This window comes from Eublepharis macularius, chromosome 8 (genome assembly GCF_028583425.1).
Source record: "Eublepharis macularius isolate TG4126 chromosome 8, MPM_Emac_v1.0, whole genome shotgun sequence".
Classification (NCBI taxonomy): Eukaryota; Metazoa; Chordata; class Lepidosauria; order Squamata; family Eublepharidae; genus Eublepharis; species Eublepharis macularius.
Window position 1 is genome coordinate 11,193,190 of NC_072797.1, and position 22,136 is coordinate 11,215,325.

Genomic DNA, 22,136 nt, shown 5'->3' on the forward strand with positions numbered 1-22,136 from the left:
GCTGTGTAGAAAGGTCATATGTATAAACTATTCTGGACTGTGCCACTTCAGAGTGCAAGTGGGGGAAACACAGTCTGAATGCTCCCCGATCTGGAAAATCTCCTTGTACGTGAATAGCTACTGCTTTTTCACGCATTTATATCCCATCACCAGAACAGTTGATAACATGGCCAGCAAGGTTAAACCCGTTTCCTTGATATGCTAGCTTTCCACAAAGGCAGTTTTTCTACATGGGAGAGCATTCCATTAGGTTCTCTTTCCCGTGTGGTCTGAAATGCTACATCCCTGGGTTGATTCTGTATTCCCCCCCCTCCCCCCGAGAATTTTAGTTGCAATTAGGACCCATTATCAGGATCATAAACTGCTCAGGCAGATGCCTGAGACAGGAAAATTATAGAAGCAGAGTGGCTGGGCCAGGGCTCACTGTGGTTTGCAGTCTCAGTAAATGAAATGACAACTTCTGAATCCAAATTGTATAAAGGCCTTAACAGAGAGCTGGCAAGATCAGAACTGCATTAATAAGTGAATAAGTAACAGGCTCTGAATAAGAAAGATAAAATTCAGTTTACTGCAAATGAACTACAGTGATTAGTGAATGGGATAGGCCTCCTATTTACCTGCCCACTGCAGGGATTTGCCCCTTCCAGGCCCCAAGGAATAGAGGAACAGAAAGAAAAACTGGATTCCACATAGTGATGCTCTAGGGATTTCACACAGACTCTGTGGTAAAGACCATACTGGCTGGGGAGGCAGCCTAGAGTATCATACGGGAGTGACAAAACATCCTCCTCAAACTCTGCCCTCCCCAGGCACTGTTCCCCAAACTGCCTGCTGTTTGCAAAGGCAGTGTTGGAAACCTTAAGGTGGGAGGGGGAAAGAGATGCACTCCTTTGCATAGAGAAGTGTGTGGCAGACACACGGTTAGCAGTCGGACGCCTCCTGCTGCTGAGGGGCAGTTTAGGGGGCGAAGACATGAGCTTGCCACAGGGAGCATTTTGCCCTTTATCTGGAATCCCTAGCCACCAGGGAGAGAGCGAGAGAGAGACAGAGCTAGCAGGAGAGAGGGAGTGAGTGACAGCAGGAGAGAGTGAGCAAGCGAGTGTGTGTTCTGCGACCTGCACAGACACCCCCCGCCCCCCCTCCACACACACACACCATTTGGGCCATCTCTTCTTCTCTCCGTGAAACACTGGTTATTTCGCTGCTGCCTCCGTGAACTTCCATCTTCAAGACTGGTAATTACAGGCTTTCCTGAAATTGCTTTCTCCCCTCTCCTCACTGTTTTCCTCTTAGTTAGCCTCATCTGTGTCCTGTGTGTGACTGTATGTTTGCTTTTTATTTCTCTTTTCATAAAAGCCTTTCTGGCCTCTTAAGGGAAAAAAATCACCATAAACATTGGTGGAGAATCCCAGTTACCCCCTCTCACTTTATCTCCTTTAAGCTAATTTCCCCCAACTAACTAGGGGACTGCCTATTTCGTTAATAACACAATGTCATTTTAAGCAGCCACGCCCATTCCCTTGGCTGGCACACATACAGCACCCCAATCCATCACCCACTTTTACCTCTACTGCCGGCCGGTCTAACTGCAAGACGGGATACCATGCTGCAAATGTGAAGTGAGCCAGCAGCGCCACATCAGAGACGGGAGTTTCACGTGGAACAAGGACTACGACCCACTCTGCTACTTCAGACGGAGGCCTGGTTCTGAATAAGGCAGTAAACCTGTCCCTAGGTTGATCCACTTCAGACTGCAGATGGAGAGGCTCACACAGATGGCTCTCTCTCCACACAAAAACAAAATCCCTGCACATAGAAAGCTAGCATGTCAGGGAGGAGTCAAGGCTATGATCCTTCTTGCCAACATGGGAGTTTCCTACATGCATGAATTTTTACGTTGATTTTTTTTTTTTTTGCAGGGAGCGTTCAATTCACAGTCTGTGCCTCACCAGCAAATCTGAAGTGGTACAGCCCTGACGCAGAGCCACTACTGTGGAGGGAAGCAAGCCTCAGAGATTCCATGTAACAAGACAAATTTAAAAGTTCTCACCTGAATGAAGGGAACTGCCCATTTGCTGACACCCGCAGGGCATCGAAGGATGTGGTTGAAGAGGAAGAGATGGTCTCCGGGAGAGCCAACCCTTTGCAAGACTGAAACCTGGAACAATGAAAGGCAGCATTAAAGATGATAAAAGAGGAGAGAACCACCAAACCGCTGTCATAGCAGCTGCAAAAATGCTTAACAAAGTGACTGTCATTCGGCTACAACCATTATCAGCTAGAACACACACTGTCATTCCACTACGCCCACACTAGCTACAACCTTTAAAGCTCTCTGCCCAATTCTCTCCACTTATCAAGCTACTATTATTTATTTCCAAAGCATCTACCATAACTCAGAGCTTAAATACAGGCCCCTGCCTTCCATCTCATGCGATCTCACAATTATGGAGAGGACAAGTACACCACCTGCATAGAACAACACCGAAAGCAGGAACTACAAAAGGCTGGGCATAAGATATACTTAACCTAACCACCCTAAGTATATCTACCCTAACATATACTTAACCTAACCACTGATGCAGTCCTGGTTAAGGTGGATTTGATTTAAATCATGATTTAAATCATGGTTTTCTACATAAAGACTCATTCTTTTCTACATATAGACTCCCCCCACTTAGCTTCTTGTGCTGATCTATTCAACTTCCAACAATCTTCTATTCACTGAATTTTTTGGAAATTTGGCACTTAAGAGGTACGGGGTTGGTTCTGTGTACAAAGATTTGCAAAGGAACAATGGGATTAAGGTCTTTTTCTCTACTATGTATGTTCATTTTATAACCTTTTTGCTGTGAAGAAGAGACGTGATCTCTGCAGACACAAATTCACAGGTCTGAGAACTGTAAAACCAAGCCTCTGTGATAATATCTTCTAGGCAGAAAAACTGCCCAATAATCTTAGAGAACCCTCTGGAAGAGCATGACATTGTGAATGGATTAATGGAATTCGTTTACCAAAAAATTTAATCATTGCATGATTATACAGCCTCATGCTACATAATTAAAAACTCATCCTTATTTGATGATGATAGCCTTTGGACTTTAATGTATCTTAAATAGAAAACTATCTTTAGATAGATTTTTCCTCAAAAAACATTTTATTAAAAAAATCCAATTTAAATTTTAAAAATCTGATTTTTTGGGGTTGTTTTTTAAAAAATCATTGATTTTTATCCGCCCTGGTCCTGATCTTGATGCTACCAAACCACATGCTGAAAGCAATGACATTTCATTTACTGTTTTATGGGGAGACACAATCAGTGGCTACTCTAATTCAAGGGAAGATAATAAGGAAAATACTAGAATAATAGTGGAGTACCGGATCAGGTTCAAGGTTCTGGTATTGACCTATAAGGCCTTGTGCGGACTGGGGCCAGCGTACTTGAGGGGTCGTCTCTCCCCGTATATTCCCCGGAGGACCCTCCGATCAGGAGAAAAATAATTATCGGTCCCTGGCCCCAAGGAGGCCCGCCTCACCTCGACTAGAGCCAGGGCTTTCTCAGTCCTGCCTCCTACCTGGTGGAACGCTCTGTCTACTGAAACCAGGGCCCGGCAGGATTTGCTATCCTTCTGCCGGGCCTGTACGACAGAGTTGTTCTGCCAGGCATATGGCTGAGGCTGGGCCTCCGCTGGCTGGAGGATACAACGTCTACCCCCCTCCCTGGGAAAGCTGCCCACCACTGTTTGTTTTTTCAGCTGTTGTTACTGCTATAACTAGTTGTACTGCTGTATTGTTCATTAATAGTTGTACTGCTGCCGCCAGGCAAAGAGTGCTGCTATTTTTATGTGATGTTTTAATGTTTTACTATGGAACGTTTTAAAATGATTTTAAGGTTGTTATCCGCCCTGAGCCTGCTCACGGGGAGGGCAGAATATAAGTATAAATAAAATAAATAAATAGAATGTCAAGCAGAATGTCACGCTGCAACAAATACAAAGCAAAGATGCTGGGAAGATCTTGGCATCTCCCACCCACCCCACCCCACCCCAATCTCTAGCTCTAGCTCTATCATCTGTATCTGTATCTATTTATTGTCCATCTTTCTTGCTGAGATGCAAGACAGATTACACGACAGTGAAAGTAAAATACAATATAACCAACAGTTAGTGCATTCACTGAGTAATGGGAGAAAGGGACTCCACAGCCCACAAAATGCAGCCTCTTCCTATGACGTTCTGCCTGGCCGCCTGAAATAACTGGGGCCTGCTGCAGAACCCACCCGCCCCCTGAGCCCCTGAGTTTCTCACCAGCCTCCGGAGCCACGAGAGAATGTCACTTTGGAACTGAGGGTCTTCCACAACTCTACGGGTAAAACCAAAGAGAACGCTGATGGATTCTTTCAAGGGACCCAAGTCTGTGGAAATGTTTTCTATCTGCTTCAGAGCTGCAAATGAGAATGAAGAATTAGGGGAGCCAGAGACAGACTACGGCCAGGAAGCCCTGCAGGGGGTTCAAATCCCTTCCTTCCCCAACGGGGACCCGAAGTGGCTTACACCGGTCTCTTCTCCTCCATTTTATCCTCACAACAGCCCTGTAAGGTAGGGTAGGCTAAGAGTCTGTTACTGGCCCGTGCAAGAATTCAAACCTGGGCCTCGAAGATCCCTAGGCTGACACTCAAATAGCTACACAACAAGCACACTGTAAAACACACAAAATTGAAATGGGACCAGAGGCCCTGAAGAAAACTGATTTGCAATTTTCCCTAACAGTTTCTAACAGTTTTCCCCTGTTAGAAAGCTGACACTTGTGCTTTCAGAAGCGCCTGCGTTTTGCAGGTGCACAACAACGGTGAGAAGACTGAAAAGCACCCCAAGTGGCATGTGAGAACTCGGCCTCAGCACAGCCTACCTCAGGTTTGCTGCAAAGACAAAATGGGTTTACATTTTTTTTTATCTATTTCGGATAGCAAACTCGAACATATACACAAAAAGCATAATTGCATCGTAATTACTTCCAAACCATATCTCTACAGTCATCCACTACTTCAATCATCAATAATAATCTGGATCACACATGAATATAAACACAACATCTAAATACTATGAGAGAGAAAAGTAATAGATAAACTATCAGTTAAATCAAATTGTCATTAATTAAACCATATACCAATATAGAACTTGCCCATCCATATTCCTAATTTCTTACTCCTATTTAAATATCTTTCCATCTGTCATTATATTTAATAGTCGTTTTTAATTATTCTTAATTTTCAGCTACATAATCGAAAAATCCAGAGGAGTTAGCCGTGTTAATCTGTAGCAGCAAAACAGTAAAGGGTCCAGTAGCACCTTTAAGACTAACCAACTTTATTGTGACATAAGCTTTCGAGAGCCACAGCTCTCTTCATCAGATCTGATGAAGAGAGCTGTGGCTCTTGAAAGCTTATGCTACAATAAAGTTGGTTAGTCTTAAAGGTGCTACTTGACTTTTTACTATAAGCTAAAAATATTTTCCATTTTTTCTGGAATTCTCGGATTGGTCTATGGGTTTACATTTTTATAGCAGATTAATTGCAACTAGCAAAGGAAAGAGAGAAGTCCAATCAATAGGGTTGTGCACATACACAACTGGGCTGGGGACGGATCCGGAAAGGCTGTTCACCTTGTCCAACAACTGCCAGGACTTTTACATCAGGCCCTTCTTCCAGGCTGAGAATCCAAGATTAAAGGACCTCAAGCAGCAGGAGCTGGGAAAGACTTTTCTCTGCCTGGGGCCTTGGAGAGCTCCTACTGGTAAGCACAGATAATACTGTGCCCAATGATCTGAATCAGCATACAGCAGCTTCATATGCAAGAACTTCCACTGTGCAAACGTCCCTTGGGCTAGGAAGTGTTTTCATGAGGGACAGCCGAGTTCCTTTTCACTGTTCCATGTGCCAAAATTAACAGCATAGCCAACATGTCGGCCTGTGTTTCTGATGTTGCAAAAGCATCACGTATGCACAGTGCTGGGTGCAGATTAAAGCCTCCAGAGAACTGCAGCTTTCCACTTTTTTAAATAAGCGAGTTTATTTCTACTGAAGCTGCAAATAAGAGCTTGGAAGGGAATAAGGCAGTGCTCTGGGAATCTGCTGGGAGGAAACGTGCAGTAGGATCTCTTTGGGAATCCACTGGGAGGAAGCATGCACTGAGATCTCTTTGGGGATCCACTGGGACAAACATGCAGTGGGATCTCCAGCGGTGTTGTGGCAGGGTGTTTAAACACAGCCATCGCAAGAAGCTGGGGTCAACAAATGCCCTCGCCAGCACAACAATGACAAGAGGATTCTCTTCTTCTTGTCCTCTTCTCCATGCTTGGGAGAAAGATAACGAGACTCTCCCAAACCTCGCAGTGAGCCTTATAGAATGTCAGGCTACGGGTGACAGGATATGGCAGATAGATCCCGGTACCCTTGCAACAAGAAGTCCAGGCTCCTGGTTAAATGGTTTTATTCAGAAATCAAATCATTTCCATATATATGTCCATAGGATTACTCAGAAGCAAGGTAAGCATCTAAGCAGTAAGAGCAAGATTGACAGGAATAGTAATTCTTGGGGGAAACCTTCCTCTTAACACACACATTTGCTCCTTCCCCCCTCCCCACAGGAAACAGGATTTTTGGCGCGAATTTGCCCTGAGAACATCTCGCATAGCTGTGCTATCAAGTCGAGTCACTGAGAAAGCAATACACAGCAATGTAGTACTCAAGGTCATGAACACTGAAAGTTACTACAGTTCGTTAGATAAGCACCTGCAAGCAGCCTGTGAAAGAAACAGTTATGAAAGGAACAGTTATGGCATTGGCAATATGACATCAAGTTGCAGTATAAAGCATTAGTTCTGTATTAGCATTGGCATGGATGGGGCTCAGACATGACATAGAGGCCAGGAAACAATAGGATGTCTGCAACAAGACCTTTGTCCCAGAGCTAAGAACTGAGGAAGAGGCCGGAGGCCTGTCACACTGGGCTCTGAGCACCTCTGAAACTCAGTGCGGTGTCACAATTAAGATCCCCTCCTCCCCTGGGATAGGGGGAAAATTCATGGCGTCTGCCCAGGTCTCCCACCTCTATGGTATGACACAAATCTTAGTTGCCTGTCAAGGCCAGACAAATTCCACGTTCCACAAATTCCACTGGTAGAGACTCTTAAAAAAGAGTCAGTGTGGTGTACTATGTTTCGAGCATTAGACCGGAACCAAGGAGACCAAAATTCAAATCCTTCCCAACTTCCCGGACTGTCTCTGGACTAGTTGCAAACTCTTCGCTTAACCTACCTCGCAGAGTTCTGCAGAAGAAAAAGCAGGGTAACACCTATCAACGGTGCCCTGAATTCATCAGAGGTGGAGTGAGATACTCATGAAAGAAAATATAGCACCTTGCCCATCCAACCCCCTCCCCCCCACACAGTAATGATTTATGCAAAATCTATGCCATACACAATAATGATTTATGCAAAATCTATGCCATACACAATAAAGATTTGTGCAAATCTATGCCATCAAGCTTCGTTTACAAAATTTATACACGTCCCCAGAGTTCCTTTGCGCAGAATGCTGCTATGTTGACTGCACAGGATTTTGTGTCCTGACAATGAAGTGCAACATCCTCCCGTTAGAAGCAGAAACCCACATGGGGAACACACCTGGCTCCTGCTGCTGTATTCCCACAGATCTCAGCAGAGAAGAGCAGCTGAGCAACCCATAGATGTAAGACTCCACTTGCAGGCGGGACAGCACAGAGGTGTAGAGGTGCAGGGCGAGCGTCTGATGAACGTGCTCCACTTGATCTTCAAACAGCCGCTTCAGCTCCCCCAAGGCACCTGCGTTCGATTCGACGGTCTGGTAAAGATGGTGGCCAGAAACTTTGCACAGGTCGGCGCAGACACCCTGCAAGGTCAAAAGCGATTATTTCACCTCTGAGTAAAGGTTTTCAATGCACCCGACAGGGAAACTTTTTTAATAGTCGTATTGTGCTGCCAGTTATAAATTTCCCTAGTACCACTTACCCAAATATGATCTAAGACACTAACCACAGGGATATAGAGAAATATGAGTTTTATTGTTACACAAAACACAGACACATGAGGTTCCCAGGGCCTGATGCATAATGAGCTATACTTATCCTTATAATAATAATAAGAACAACAACAACAACATTCAACTTATATACCACCCTTCAGAGCAACTTAACATCCACTTAAGAGCGGTTTACAAAGTATGTTATTGTTATCCCCACAACAATCACCCTGTGAGGTGGGTGGGGCTGAGAGAGCCCCGGGAAGCTGTGACTGACCCAAGGTTACCCAGCTGGCTTCAAGCAGAGGAGCAGGGAATCAAACCTAGTTCTCCAGATTAGAGTCCTGCTGCTCTTAACCACTACACCAAACTTATGGTTAAATACTTTGATGCTAAATTGTTTACCAAACAAAATGAATCAAAAGATCAAAAAGCTTAATACAAGCATCTCTTCAGAATAACATTTCTCAGAATACATGGCACCACAAAAGCTTGAGCGACAGGTCAAGTCATGTCGCAGTGTAATAGAAACACCTCAAATGCTGGAGCTATACTTTCGTTATGAATTTGAAACACTTCTGGGAAGTAACACTTCCAAGGCTGAAATATTAGTTACGGAATGAAAACAAAAGGATGTTCACAGTTGCTGGAAACTCTCTTGTTTCTTACAAGTTTATGTTGATCTGCAACTTAATTACACCACTGAGGCAGAAGGAATTTACCGCGAAGGCAAATTTGCCTTCCATGTCGTTGTCTCGCTTGAATGAGTGCTCACACATGGGTTTTAGAAGACGGATCCCAAAAAAATCCCTTAACAGCACCAATCCAAGGTGGGAAGATGATGGAGAACGTGAATGCATATAGTCATGTCAAGTAAAATCTTGTTATCAAGCTCAGGATTTTGGGTTTCTGGAATTCTGACTAGAGATGAGCATGAACCGGGAAAATGGCAGTTCATTGTAGTTCATGGTTTGTCATGTTTCGTGAACCACGAACCGGCATGAAATTGCCCAGTTCGCGAACTGGTTCGTTTGGTTCATGAATACGTCACTTCCAGGGCAGCAGACAGTCTTCAGAAAGCCGACCTCCCATTGCCTAGGGAAACTGATCAGCGCCAGGCTGTCTACAGTGACGAACCAAAAAATGAACCAAATGAACCGAGCTAAAAATCATGCAGTTCACCAGAAATCCCCTTCGATGAATCACTGGTTCATGATGAATTTTGGTTCGTATTTCAGTTCATACCCACCTCTAATCCTGACAATCTTAGCGAACGCTGTTAAATATAGCAAGTTTCGCAATAGCATGGATTTGGAAAAGGGGCGGACAAGATGCAGACAATGACTTCAGAGAGCAAAGGTATTTATGACACAGAGACTGTCTTACCAGATCAGGCCAAATAACTAACTAGTCCAGCATCCTGCCTCCATTAAGTACGAGCTACCTACCCTTTCACAAGCACAGCCAGAGAATAACAGCCTTTCCTCCTTAGCCTTACACCGGTTTGGTGTAGTGTTTAAGAGCGCGGGACTCTAATCTGGAGAGCCGGGTTTGATTCCCCACTCCTCCACTTGAAGCCAGCTGGGTGACCTTGGGTCAGCCACAGCTCTTTCAGAGCTCTCTCAGTCCCACTCACCTCACAGGATGTTTTGTTGTGGGGACAATAATAAAATACTTTGTAACCTGCTCTGAGTGGGCATTAAGTTGTCCTGAAGGGCGGTATATAAATCGGATGTTGTTGTTGTTAAATGGTTTTGGAGATATACTGTCTCTGAGCATCAGTACCAAAATTTGTAACATTAAGAGGATTTGCTTCTCCCTCCCCTCCGCCAGACATCTTTTAGCCCTCTTCTCTCAATACATGCACGGCCCTACAATTCCTCATACATATCTTCTCTTCCAAGCTCCCCCTTTCAAATTTTGCAACTGGACTACGTTTGGGGAAGTCTGTATATTCCATCAAATTCAGCCCAGCCTGCAAAATACAGCATTATTTTTAAAGCAAGTTTCTAGCCTTTATGGTTGTAAAGATATGCTTGAAAGTGTTCAAACAAATACCTATTAACCTTTCAGAAGCAAGAGCAGTGGCCAAAAAAAAATGGTTTTCAGGAACTAAAAGCAGGGTTTAGGTGTCCACAGCATGTCCTGGAACAAAATATGCAGGATAAAACTAATGCAAAGGTGCAAGATTTGGACAGGTTACAGAATTCTGCACTGAAGTAGAATTTGCATTTCTTTAACAGAGAACACAAATGGTATCACCTTTTATCTGTAATGGTTCTTTTAGAATGACTAGAGGAGGAGGGAGGGATTATTGTGGCTGTTGATTAGACATGGGCACGAATGGGGGGAAAAAACCCGAACACGCTGTTTGTGGTTCGTTGCCATCCACGAACAACGAACACTGACAAACATGATGCTGTCACGAACATGTTCATTGTTTGTGGGGGCCTGCAGCCCCCACCCACCCTCACCCCTGAACCCTCCCACTTAGCCCCCCCCCTCTAATCCACTTACCTGGCCCTTTAAAGATCCGTTTAAACTATCAGCTGGCAGGCAGAAGGAGAGCAACAGCAGAAGTTCAGATAATCCCTCCCTGAGTTGCCATGGGAATTGATTGCAAGTGCCAGACTGTCTGGCTTAACGAACAGCAACAAACGAGGCTTCCAACGACCACCTGTTCATTTGGAATGGGGCCTCACGAACAGCCTGTTCACGAACAGCCGAACAGGCTTCGTGGCCTTTTTTGCGTTTGTAATGCTGTTCGTGCCTATGTCTACTGTTGATCCAAAGATACTATTTGTATTGCCCCTGCCATCCCCCTCCTCCCCCTGAAACGTGACTAGACAGCCTGAGCCAAGTGAAGTTGTGCGTCTCAAGAAGTCTCTATTCTTCTGCAAAAGTCATTCTTAGGGTCAACTCACAAATTATGTTTTTAAGGGTACAGTTATAGTTACTCTTGAAAATGTACACTCCCAGTAAGCCAGGACTAGCTGTTGTGTGCATTTTCAATGACAAGCCCAGATTTCCCATCCCGTAATATAGGAAAAGGGCCTTTGATTGTAATAAACTATGTTCAGGACAACAGAGATTTCCTACAAGGAGGGCTGGTGAGTAGGAAGCCGTTAGAGGTTGAGGAGGAGCAGGAATAGCCTTTGGGTCCCTTCCCCCTCTCGAAGAAATACCAGATCCAACAACAATTAGCAGCGCTAAGAATCAATGAAGCAACATTCTAGGGCAGGCATCTGTCCTTGGGCAGAAGCAGATAAAGCAAAAACGAAACTTGCTGTCAGCAGCAAATTCCGTCATTGTTTGCTCGTAATGCGACCATCTCCTGCTGAAGGCAAGATTTTTGCAGAACCGAGCCCTGCAGAGATCAGCAAATAAGTGAAATGCTCTCGGAGGCTGGGGAGCTACAGAGGGGGCAGATTTCTTTCTTTCTAAACTAACAACAACAACAGGCTTAGTGCCAAACTAGATGTGCAGGTTTTTAATGGGTTGGGCCTGAGGCAGAGACAAAGAAGGCAAAAGCAAGACTTCGGGATCCTGCGCTTTGATTATAGCTCCCTAATTTGATGTATTTTATTACTTGTGGTTCTTGTTAGGGCGAAATGAGATGTGTGGGTTTTTAACAAGTTGGATCCAGGTTCCTCGGACAATGAAAAAGAAAAGAGGGTGTGGGGAAGCCCCCACAGACTCAACCCAAACAAGGCTGGGGAAAAGACAGGGGTCAAGTTACAAACGAAGTAAAAAATATTCCAAATAAGTGTTTATTACTAATGCACACAAGGTTGTAGTTGAAAACAAGTTAAAAATGTTAAGACCTAAATTAAAGGGTGCATGTGTATGTTAAAAGTAACTAAAACATTCTCCGTAGACAGACGACGCTATTGTCCAATGACCGACCCAAAGACAGGCCAGACGCATTTCGGCCCTCCGTGGTCAATTCTGCAATATTTTTGTTAAATATATACTCTAGAAATATTTTTTTTAAAAAAACGTTTCTAGAGTATAGTGGTTGCCAACACTAAAAACATTTTTTTTCTTTCCCCTTTTCTCTTTCTGCATTTTAGACAAGAGCATTGAGCGCATGGTTTCTAAATGTACAGGTGTGTTTGTTTAACATAAATATTGTACGATTGACCACTGAGGAAGGCCTGAGGGCCGAAATGCGTCTGGTCTGTCTTTGTGTCAGTCATTGGACTGTAGCATCATCTGTCTATGGCGAATGTTTTAGTTACTACCATATGCATGCAGCCTGTAATTTAGGCCCTATGTTTTTAACTTGCTTTTAACGACAACCTTGTGTACATGCACAATAAACACTTCCTTGGAATATTTTTATTTTACTTTGTAACTTGACCCCTATATTTTCTCCAGGTTCCTCGGACCCAGCTTGGGTTCTCCCAGCCACACAGCAACTGCAGGGAACAGCTGTTAAAAAATAAACGCGAGTCCAAATGGGCTCGGAACCCCATTGCTCCTGCCTTCCCCGCAAAGCCATTTTCTCACACCGAAATAGCACCAGGGGGGAGTTGTTCCCCCATTTTTGCCGTTTCACATTCATAGAATACTCCAAGTGGAGTAGGAAGAACAGGGAAATAACTCCCCCAGTGCTATTTCCCTGCAGGAAAAACCGCTTTGCCGGAAAGGAAGAAGCCCTTCCTCCCCCCGCAGCGGCGTTCCGAGCCCATTTGGGCTCTCCTATATTTTTTAACAGCCGTTCCCCGCAGCTGTGTGAGGCTGTGGAGAAACCAAGCTGGGTCCAAGGAACCTGGATCCAACTTGTTAAAAACCCACACATCTCATTTCTCCCTAATAAGAAACACGAGCAATAAAATACATCTAATTCGGGAGCTATAATCGAAGCTCAGGATCCTAAAGTCTTGCTTCCGCCTTCATTGTCATTGTAGAGCAGTCATAGCACTTTCCACTGGTGCTAGATGCTTTTCCGCTTCTTGAAAGATGCCAGTCCTGTGTGAACGGAAGCTCCGAGCACTGGAGGAAAGTGCTGCGTAGCAGAAGGTTTACCCCAGCACAAGTGGTGGCATGGCTCCTCTGATACTCTGACTTGGATTCAAGCCAAAGTATCTTGGGAACCAGCACTGGAAGCCAAAATTGCATCTCAGGAGAAAATCAATACAGTTCTTAGAAAGTTATTTCCATTACTCCACCTGGACAGACTGCTGCTCGTCCTTAAAAGTCCACAGACGATCTTTGACGCTTTGGCAATCTGAGGACAGGGTCTGTAGTTTTGCCTCTGCCAGCAGCAGCTGCTTCCGGCAGCGCCAGTAGTTCAGTAGCAGCTCGTAGAACTCATGCCTGTCTTGGTGCGCGACGCTCTCAAACTCCTCCACGTAGCCATCGACATTCTCCAGCCAGGAATACGGCTCAAAGATCTTCAGTTGCTCTTTAGTAAAAGGCACCAGCTCTGGTTCCGCTGGAATCACCGGATACAGCCTCTCTTTAGGGAGGTGCGGTTTGAGGGAAAGCACCGGCAGTCTCTCTCGGGATAACTCTAATGCTAGATCAGGATATAGCCCCTTGAAACTAGAGGCCCCGACACTTTCTTTGATGTCCTTGTTACGGGCCGAGACAGAGACGAGAGTTTCCTCTGATGAACAGACAACAGGATCTTTAACTATAGGATTTTGTGCGTTCTCTGTCTCTTGGTCCTGCGCAGCTGCAACTGGTAAAGGCGCACAAGGAATACTGCTTTCTGTTAGGCCACAAGTTGCTGTTCCCCCAAGGGATGCTTCGGGAGAATACTGCGAACTGGTCGATCTCTCTGCAACAGCCTCCTTCTGCAAAGTCTTTACTCCGCATTCTTCCGCCGGCAGTGGAAGCTGTGTCTGAGTATTACCTGGGGATCCTTCATTTTCCGGGGCTGACGAACTCAGAGGAACATTATATGCCTCATTCACATTTTCTCTCTCATTAGTTTCATTCTTGAGCCTGGCCTCCGCAGGGCATTCCTCCTGGGCATCGGTGGATTGAGAAGATCCTTTCTCATTTCGAGCTGCGCTGCGAAGAAAGGCTTCAGGCTCTGCTTTCTCCTCCTCTTCACATTTTTTCTTTTTCTCCTAGCAGAAAGAAGAATAAAAAAGTAACGCTAAGGTACTAGAACTGAACAAACCTGAGCTTGCAGTCTTTGCACGCTAATGAATTCAGTCCAATGGCAACACCTGGTCTCCCACCAAATCAGCAAGGTTAGGATCAGAGTTCAGAATGCAGATCTAATAGGTACAAACAGACTTACGGGCTTAGCCAAACTAAGTTCCGTTAATTTCACTGAGACTCATGAGCAAGCTTAGAATTTCAGCCTGCGGTTGTGCAGTTTGTTGTTGCTTCTATGAGCTAACCAGTGATACGGGGTGAAAACATAAAATTTCCCAGAAAGCTTTGCAATGCTGAATTTTTCTGTGGAATAATTACCACGTAAATTTATATGTAAATATAGGCTGTTTATTTATAGATGTTAGGGGCTGTTGCACTGCTAAACAAATGCAGATTTGAAAACGGCATCTTGTCTAGTCAGCTGGAACAAGTAAGATTTATCCCCCACAGGTGACCAGGTAAGAAAGTTGTCCGGAAAAGATGGTCCCCACCCCCTTAGGCCAAAAATTTAAAAAACAACAAGAAGATATTATGGTCAGGCAGGCCAGAAAACTTGTATGGACTAAGAGCCTTTGTGGGTTGCAAAGCGTAAGCTTTTGTAGGTTGCAAAGTGCAAGAGAGCTCACCCAGACATCATTTCTTCCATTCTTCAAAAACATCAGTAGAAAAGAACAAGAGTCCAGTAGCACCTATAAGACTAAGAAAATTTGTGGTAGGGTATAAGCTTTCATGAGTCACAGATCACTTCTTCAGAAAAGGTGTATCTGAAGAAGTGAACTGTGAAGCACGAAAGCTCATACCCACCACAAATGTTGTTAGCTTTATAGGTACTACTGGACTCCTGCTCTTTTCTACTGCCACAGACAGACTAACATTGCTACCCATCTTATCAGATTTTTTCATTAGCAGGTCTTACTATTTCATGGGTTTGCAAGTAAATTAAGGAGACAATATTGATGCTGAGTGAAAACAGCGCTGTCATGCAAAGCCCATCCATCTCAAAAACAGGCAAACAGGAGGTCTGTGAAAGTAAAATTGCAGCCAATGATACCACGCATTCTGCACACATTAACTGGATCTTGAAATACCGAGAACAAATTAATTTGTTTAAATATGCAACGCCAACCCAATTTACAGAAGTGTTTGGCATTTCTTCACGGGACACTTCACCAAGAAACGAAAGCTTTATTTTCAAGATAAGGAACCAACACTCTGAATGTAAGCCAAGAGTCAAAGGAAATGCCATGTGAAAGTCACGTTATACCAAAGTATTGAGGTTAACTAATGTCTCACATCATGCTGTCTCAAACAGACCCTCAGAATGGTAAGCCTGATTTTTCCCCTCCTGTTAAGCTGCAAATAAAGTCTTCAGAAGCAGAGAGCCCTTCATATGTCATCTTGCCACTTCAACACAGAACTTAGGTGGATGCAATCTGACTCCTAAGAAACCAAGCCTTCTTTTCTTTAAACGAAGAAGAAGCTGCCAGCCCCCAGGTCCATAGAGACAGGCTTATGGAAGTGAAAGCAGAGACCAAGGGGAAGGGGCTTTTAATCCTCCATACAACATAACGCAGAAAGCGGCAGTCCTCAGACTGCATCTGACTCTCATCATTTTCTTTTCTCTTCTATAGGTTAAAAGAGCTTAGGTAAAGAAGGAAGGCAGCCCGAGCTACCTGAATAGTTTAAAATGGGAAGTCACAGAACTTTGTTTTCATATGTGACAACAGCAGCAAGATTATTATATGCTGAAAACTGTAAGATTCCAACACTGCCTACAACAGAGGAATGGTTGGTGAAGGTGTTGGAATTTGCAACCACGGCAAAACTTACTTCATTGAAACGATGATAAGTTCGTTTCTTATTGACTGGAAGCCCCATATAGACTTTTTGTATGAAATATGTAACAATGATTTGACAATTTGTGGGTTTGTGGAATAAGGAATTTGGATATTAGAAAAAAGACAGCTTTTCTTAGTAACATAGGCTGATTCCGCACTCATTGGATAATGCACTTTCAATGCACTTTATCAATCGTTTGAGGTGGATTATTTGTTCCGCGCACAAAAAAATCCATTCCAAATGATCTATAAAGAGGATTGGAAGTGCATTATCCAATGTGTGCGGAATCACTCTAGAGAGAAAATTTTAGCATTATGCTTGTATTTGTTGCAGAGAAAATCGGAAGCCTCATTGTTAGCTTATATGTGGAATATTGTTTATATTGTTTTCTTATATTTGTTATTTTTCTGTTCGCTAGTGGTCATTCTTTGTTTTGCTATTTTCTGTGTAGTTGTTATCTTTGTTTATTTATTTTTTCTATATAAAGCTCTTAATAAAAAAACAATTTAAAATGAGAACCAGAAGATGGGTAGACAGAAGCATGAGGAAAAGGACAAACATTCAAGGTTGTTTCATACATGCCCTCTTTTACTCCCATCCCCAAAACTATTTCAGAGCGCAGACGATGTTAACAAGGAGGTAATATGGGAGAGAGAAGACACCAAGCTAAATTGAACAAACTGGAGTTACAAAGCCAGAAAGAGTTCTCCCGCGCCTGCCACCTGCCATCCAAGTAGTCCTCTGACACAACTGGTTGTTAACTGAGACTCAATGTCTCCTGTTCAAAAATTCTTCCGTTTTCTCCATCATTCATCTTTATCTCAAAGGCCGCCTCCTCCATAAAACCTTTTGCTTAAGCCCCTAGTTATCTTTCCAGCTGAAACATGGCCTATTTACACATCTCTGCATTTGTCCGCCCTGGCCTCTCCCATTCCTCCTTCCCCCTTTGTCATTTTCCCCAGGAGCCCAAAATGTATATTGTCACTCCTGCAGAGCAAAGAACCGACTTTTTGGCTTATGCAATTGTGTAAGGAACACCCGCACGGCCAGAACGCAATTTATTATTCAAGTATTGTTAGAACTTCACTTGATTATATATCTCCTTGTGATACTAGGACACGAGCTCACTGGGTAAGAAGAAAGGTGTGCCAGTTAGTACCGTGGTAGCTGTGCCTAGCTTGAACTTCATGCCCATCAGGGGTTGCTTAAATAAAAATTCAGAACTTGCCAAGAATGTAAAAGGACGTAATTATGTTGTTTAAAACTGTACTGAACAGTGTTGTAAGTGGACCATAATAGATATGATTACTCTTTTTTGATCTTTGCTTTGCTTTTTTTCTTTTTCTTAGCCTTTTCTCTTTTTCTCTTATTGCCTTGCCCTTCTTCTTTCTTTTCAACTGCTTATCTAAGTGAAAAAACCTAATTAAAAATAAATAAAAATTCAGAAATGAGGGCTCACTATGGAGAAATGGACGCAAGAGTATTTAAAACCTTGTTCTGATCTATAGGACCAAAAGCCCCTCTAGTTCCCCGTTTCCTGCAGCAGTCAGTCATCTTTTTCAAAGAGTATGTGGTATAGAGCTTACTTTTGGTAACTATTATATTTATCTCTAGCGTCGGTGTACTCTTTGAAAAAGATGAAATTTGAAACGGGATTACCCAGGATCTAGACAACCCATCACAGGAGTATTATTCATCATTTTGGAATTATTCACAGCCACCTGGAGTTGTCTGCACTGTATGAACTTGCATCATTTGGATCTTTCCTCACTACTTGGATACCTTGTAATCAGGACCTAATACACCTATTCAAAGGACTTGTGCTCGTATGGTGCTACTTATGCGTTTGCACTTTAGGATATATGTGCAATAAGATATGTAATTATAATAGCACTTTTTGCACCAGCACTTTATTATTGATGATCGAATGTTTAGAGGTCCCTTGTGTTGTAGCACTTGTGTGAACTGTAGTTCCAACTGGGAGAGAAGCAACAGAGGAATTTCTATTGGGGTCCCACTGTGGTATTTAAAGCATTTATGAATTGTTAATAAAGAAGATTTGTATTAGATTGGATATATTAAGTTCATTAGTAAGGTTACGTGAGATTTTTTTTGTTGTTGCTTTCTTAGTATTCCATACAGAGCTCTCGAAACAGGCAGAGAATCAGATACGGCACTCAGGCTGAAACGTTTGCTCAACTTGGCTCGAAGTTCACACAGCAGGGCTCTAAGTTCACACAACAGGTAACAAGAATAATGACCATTCCCTGCTATCTTGTATTCCAAAGCTGAACAAATTCCAGGCGCTGCATCCCCTAGCACCCAGAAAATTCATTGTGCCACATAATATTTTTCCTCTGTGAAAATACACGGCTTGTTTATCATTTGCATCAAAACAATGTTCTGTAGTGCGGCACAAAATTAAATGTTCTGGTCATTGCTCGTTTCCATGTTTAATTTACACCATTCAATTTCTTGATCAGAGTTGCTTTCCGTACCGCCTCTAATATTCAATTAAATTGGGCTTTTTCACACAACAATAAAACTAAGAGAAACTGGAGTATCAAATTAATTAAAAAACATGCTTCTTAAAATTTGTCAAGGCCTAAAGCAGAGACTGCCTCTTGAGGGTGAGGCTACGTTTATTTATCATAGCTAACTCTTCGCCTTATCTAGGTAACAGAGATGATAAGGCCTTCTTTTCATGCCCTGCACAACGCCTAGCACAAGGCATGTGCTGTGTGAACTAACAACAAGCAGCCAAAACAGCAGGATTTTGTAACCAGTGGCATTTTAGAAACCATCAAGATTTTCAGGGTGTAAGCTTTTGTGAGTCAGAGCTCACTTCTTTGGATAATCCAAAGAACAGCAGCTCTGACTTTCAAAATCTTATTCCCTGAAAATCTTGTTGTTCTCTGTGGGGCCACTGGCCTCAAAGCCAGCAATAAAAAGGGATGATGATGATGATAGGAGAGGAGGAGGAGTAACGACAACAACAAGGAGGAGGGTAATTTAGGAGGGTAACTGTGTTGGTCTGCTGTAGAACAGCGAGATTTGAATACCTTATTTGGCACCTTAGAGACCAACAAGATTTTCAGGATATAAGCATTCAAGAGCAAGAGCTCCCCTTCCTCAGATAAATTGAAGAAAAACAGCTCTGACTCTTAAAAGCTTATACTCTGACAATCTTGATGGTTTCTAAGATGCCACTGGCATCGAATTCTGCAATAAGAAGAGAAAATAATAATGATAATAATAACAGGAAAGTAGTAGTAGCAGCAGCAGCAGTAACAACAACAAGGGATAATTTAGGTGGGTAGCTGTGTTGGTCTGCAGTAGAATAGCAGGATTTGGGTCCAGTGGTAACTTAAGAGATCCTCAAGATTTTCTGGGTGTAAGCTTTCGAGAGTCAGAGCTCCCTACTTCAGGCATCAAGATAATACCAGTTTGCAACCACAGAAGTGTTTTCATGAGGTTGAGAGATTTCCACTCCATGAGGCTGAATGTGGTGCCTTCTTTGAGGACAGGCAGCTAGATATGTTGGTCTACGGTAGAACAGAGTCCAGCGGCACCTTAGAGACCCACAAGATTTTCAGGGTGTCAGCTTTTGAGAGTCAGAAGAAGGGAGCTCTGACTCTCGAAAACTTACTCGCTAAAAATCTTGTTGCTCTCTAAGGTGCCACCAGCCTCATATCCTGGAATAAAAGGGGATAACAACAACAACAGAACATTAATTATAATGTTGAAGACAGCTGTGGCTCTCAAAAGCTTACATACAGTTGGTTGGTCTTAAAGGTGCTACTGGATTCTTTACTATTTTCCACCTACAGACTAACACGGCTAACTCCTCTGATCTATGCACATTAATTGCAACATTAATAATAATGATAACAATAGCAGCATTCATTATAATAACAACAACAATAGAGGGTTCAGGTGTGAAAATAGGCAGGTGAAGCTTTTCATGGCATGGGGGGGGAGAATAACATCCCCGGTGAACTCGAATCCCTGTCAGGCGCTCTTAAAGGGCCAGGACCCTTTTTCCCTCCAGGGGGTTGGCAACCCCCTGAGCGGGCGGGCCTGCGGCCTGGCCCTCGGGGACCCCCCCCCCCCCGCTCACCTTGGCCCTGGCCCGGCTGCTCCTGGCCCGGCTGCGGGGCCTCACCGCCTCGGCCATGCCGCCCCTCCTCCGGCGGCGCTTGTTTTGGCTCCTGCCCGGAGAGCGGCGGGTCACATGACTGGGCTCCTTCCGCATCTGCCCTCTCCGCCAATCCCAAGCGCAGGCGGGCGGGAGGCTACGGCAGGCGAGGAGGGTCGAAACTTCCAGCGCTGGGCGCGTGGCAGCGACCCCTGGCGTCCGGCGTGGGAACGACTGCGCTGGGAAATTGGCATTACTTGGAGGAGAAGGCGGCCGAGGGCGGCAGATGTCGCCCCACAGACTCCACTGTGCACTTCCTGCCTTTCTTGGCCCCCCAACTTGATGAGTACCCCCCCCTTCCAAAAAATAAACCCAAAAAACCTCTCCTACATAAAATCACTGCATAGGGAAGATCCACTTCTTGGAGCTGAAGAAGTGGGCTTTTAGGCTTGCCAACTCCAAATTGGGAAATTCCTGGAGATTTGGGGTGAAGGCTTAAAGGGAGGGACCACCACAGCAGGGTATAATGCCATACAGTCCATCCTCCAAGGGAGCCAATTGCTCCAGGGGAAATGATCTCTTGTCCCCCGGAGAGCAGTTGTAATTTGGGACAATCTCTAGACCGCACCTGGAGGTTGGCAACTCTAGTCCGTATATAAAAAGATGCCAGATGTCCCTGTTTGTTTTTATTGTCCACAGTAGTGTTTTTCTCCCATCTTCCAAAAAAGAGGTAAGTGCCAGGTATTGAAGCTGCTAGGGTTGTCAACTCCAGGTTGAGAAATTCCTGGAGATTTGGGGGGTGGAGCATGGGGAAGGCAGGGAGCTCAGTTGATTATAAGGCCACAGCGTCCACCCTCCAGATCAGCATTTTCTCCAGGGGGCCTGATCTCTCTAGCCTGGAGATCAACTGTAATCCTGAGAAATCTCCAGCCACCACCTGGAGGTTGGCAACCCAAGATAGAATTTATACCCTTTCCGCTTCCCTCTAGAAACTTATGGACATACAATTCACCAAGGATGCTCTGCTGTTGATGACTGTAAAGGCACTGAATATTGCACAAAAGAACTTTAAAAGTGATGCTTGAAGCATGAAGTGGCTGGATTTAGAACATTTTCAAAAGCTTGACATGATCCAATTAGAGCTTACCAGGGATTATGGTCTCCTTTCCTCCCACACTCCAAGTTCTATATTACCAAATCCACACAATCTTGCTAGTTACCTATTTCTGTGGCTATGAATGGCTGCTGTTTTTATCTCCCAGTGAGGTAGTACTGCTAGTCTGTGGCAAAGAAAACAAAGATATGGCAGATATTTAAGCTAGTGCACTCAGCCATCTTGTATATGGGGAGTTGGCAACTGCATTTGTCAAGCTGGATGAAGCAAAACTAGCTGTAAATTGTAAGCAACAACTGCTAGCATTCTGTCACTATTTCTGTTGTGAACCTCTTCCGTCTAGTACAATTCCTGGGGCCCATTCTGGCCCTCTTCTTTCATTGGCTGGGTATTGTAGGATTTAAAATGATACAAATTCAACACAAGTTTTAGCACTGTAGCACCGTGGTTAAGTGATTGGGATGAGAATCAGCACTCTGCTGGTTTGACTCCTACTGCCATGAGCTCAGCAGGTGGCCATGGGTAAGCCACTCCTCTTAGCCCAGCTCCCCAGCTGTATTGTGGGGGAAATAACAACACTGTATTGTGGGGATAATAATTACACTGACTTCGTTCACCTCTCCGAGTGTGGCACTAATCTGCCCTGAAGGGCAGTATATAAACAGTGTTGTTATGATGTTTTTGTTGTTATAGTGGTTGGGTTGTAAAACAGCACTCTGCTGGTTCGAATCCCACTGCTGCCATGAGCTCATTAGGTAGGCTTGGGTAAGCCCCTCCTCTCAGCTCCAGCTTCCCAGCTGTATTGTGGGGATAATAACAACACTTTGCTCACCTCTCTGGGTGGGGCACTAATCTGTCTAGAAGAGCGGTAT

At 44.1% G+C, this 22,136-nt stretch overlaps 1 protein-coding gene across 1 annotated transcript in view; it reads right to left on the bottom strand.

The window, feature by feature from the left end:
- The window catches only part of EPG5 (ectopic P-granules 5 autophagy tethering factor), an 86,070-nt gene extending 65,846 nt beyond the window's left edge, over positions 1-20,224 (bottom strand). Inside the window, exons 1-5 of the mRNA XM_054986445.1 lie at positions 20,133-20,224; positions 13,231-14,139; positions 7,684-7,927; positions 4,308-4,444; positions 2,051-2,158 (exon numbers count right to left, since the gene is read on the bottom strand). Coding sequence (XP_054842420.1) covers positions 2,051-2,158; positions 4,308-4,444; positions 7,684-7,927; positions 13,231-14,139; positions 20,133-20,189 — 1,455 coding nt within the window. The 5' untranslated portion in view covers positions 20,190-20,224. The remainder of the gene's footprint in view (positions 1-2,050; positions 2,159-4,307; positions 4,445-7,683; positions 7,928-13,230; positions 14,140-20,132) is intronic.
- Positions 20,225-22,136: the final 1,912 nt, after the last annotated feature.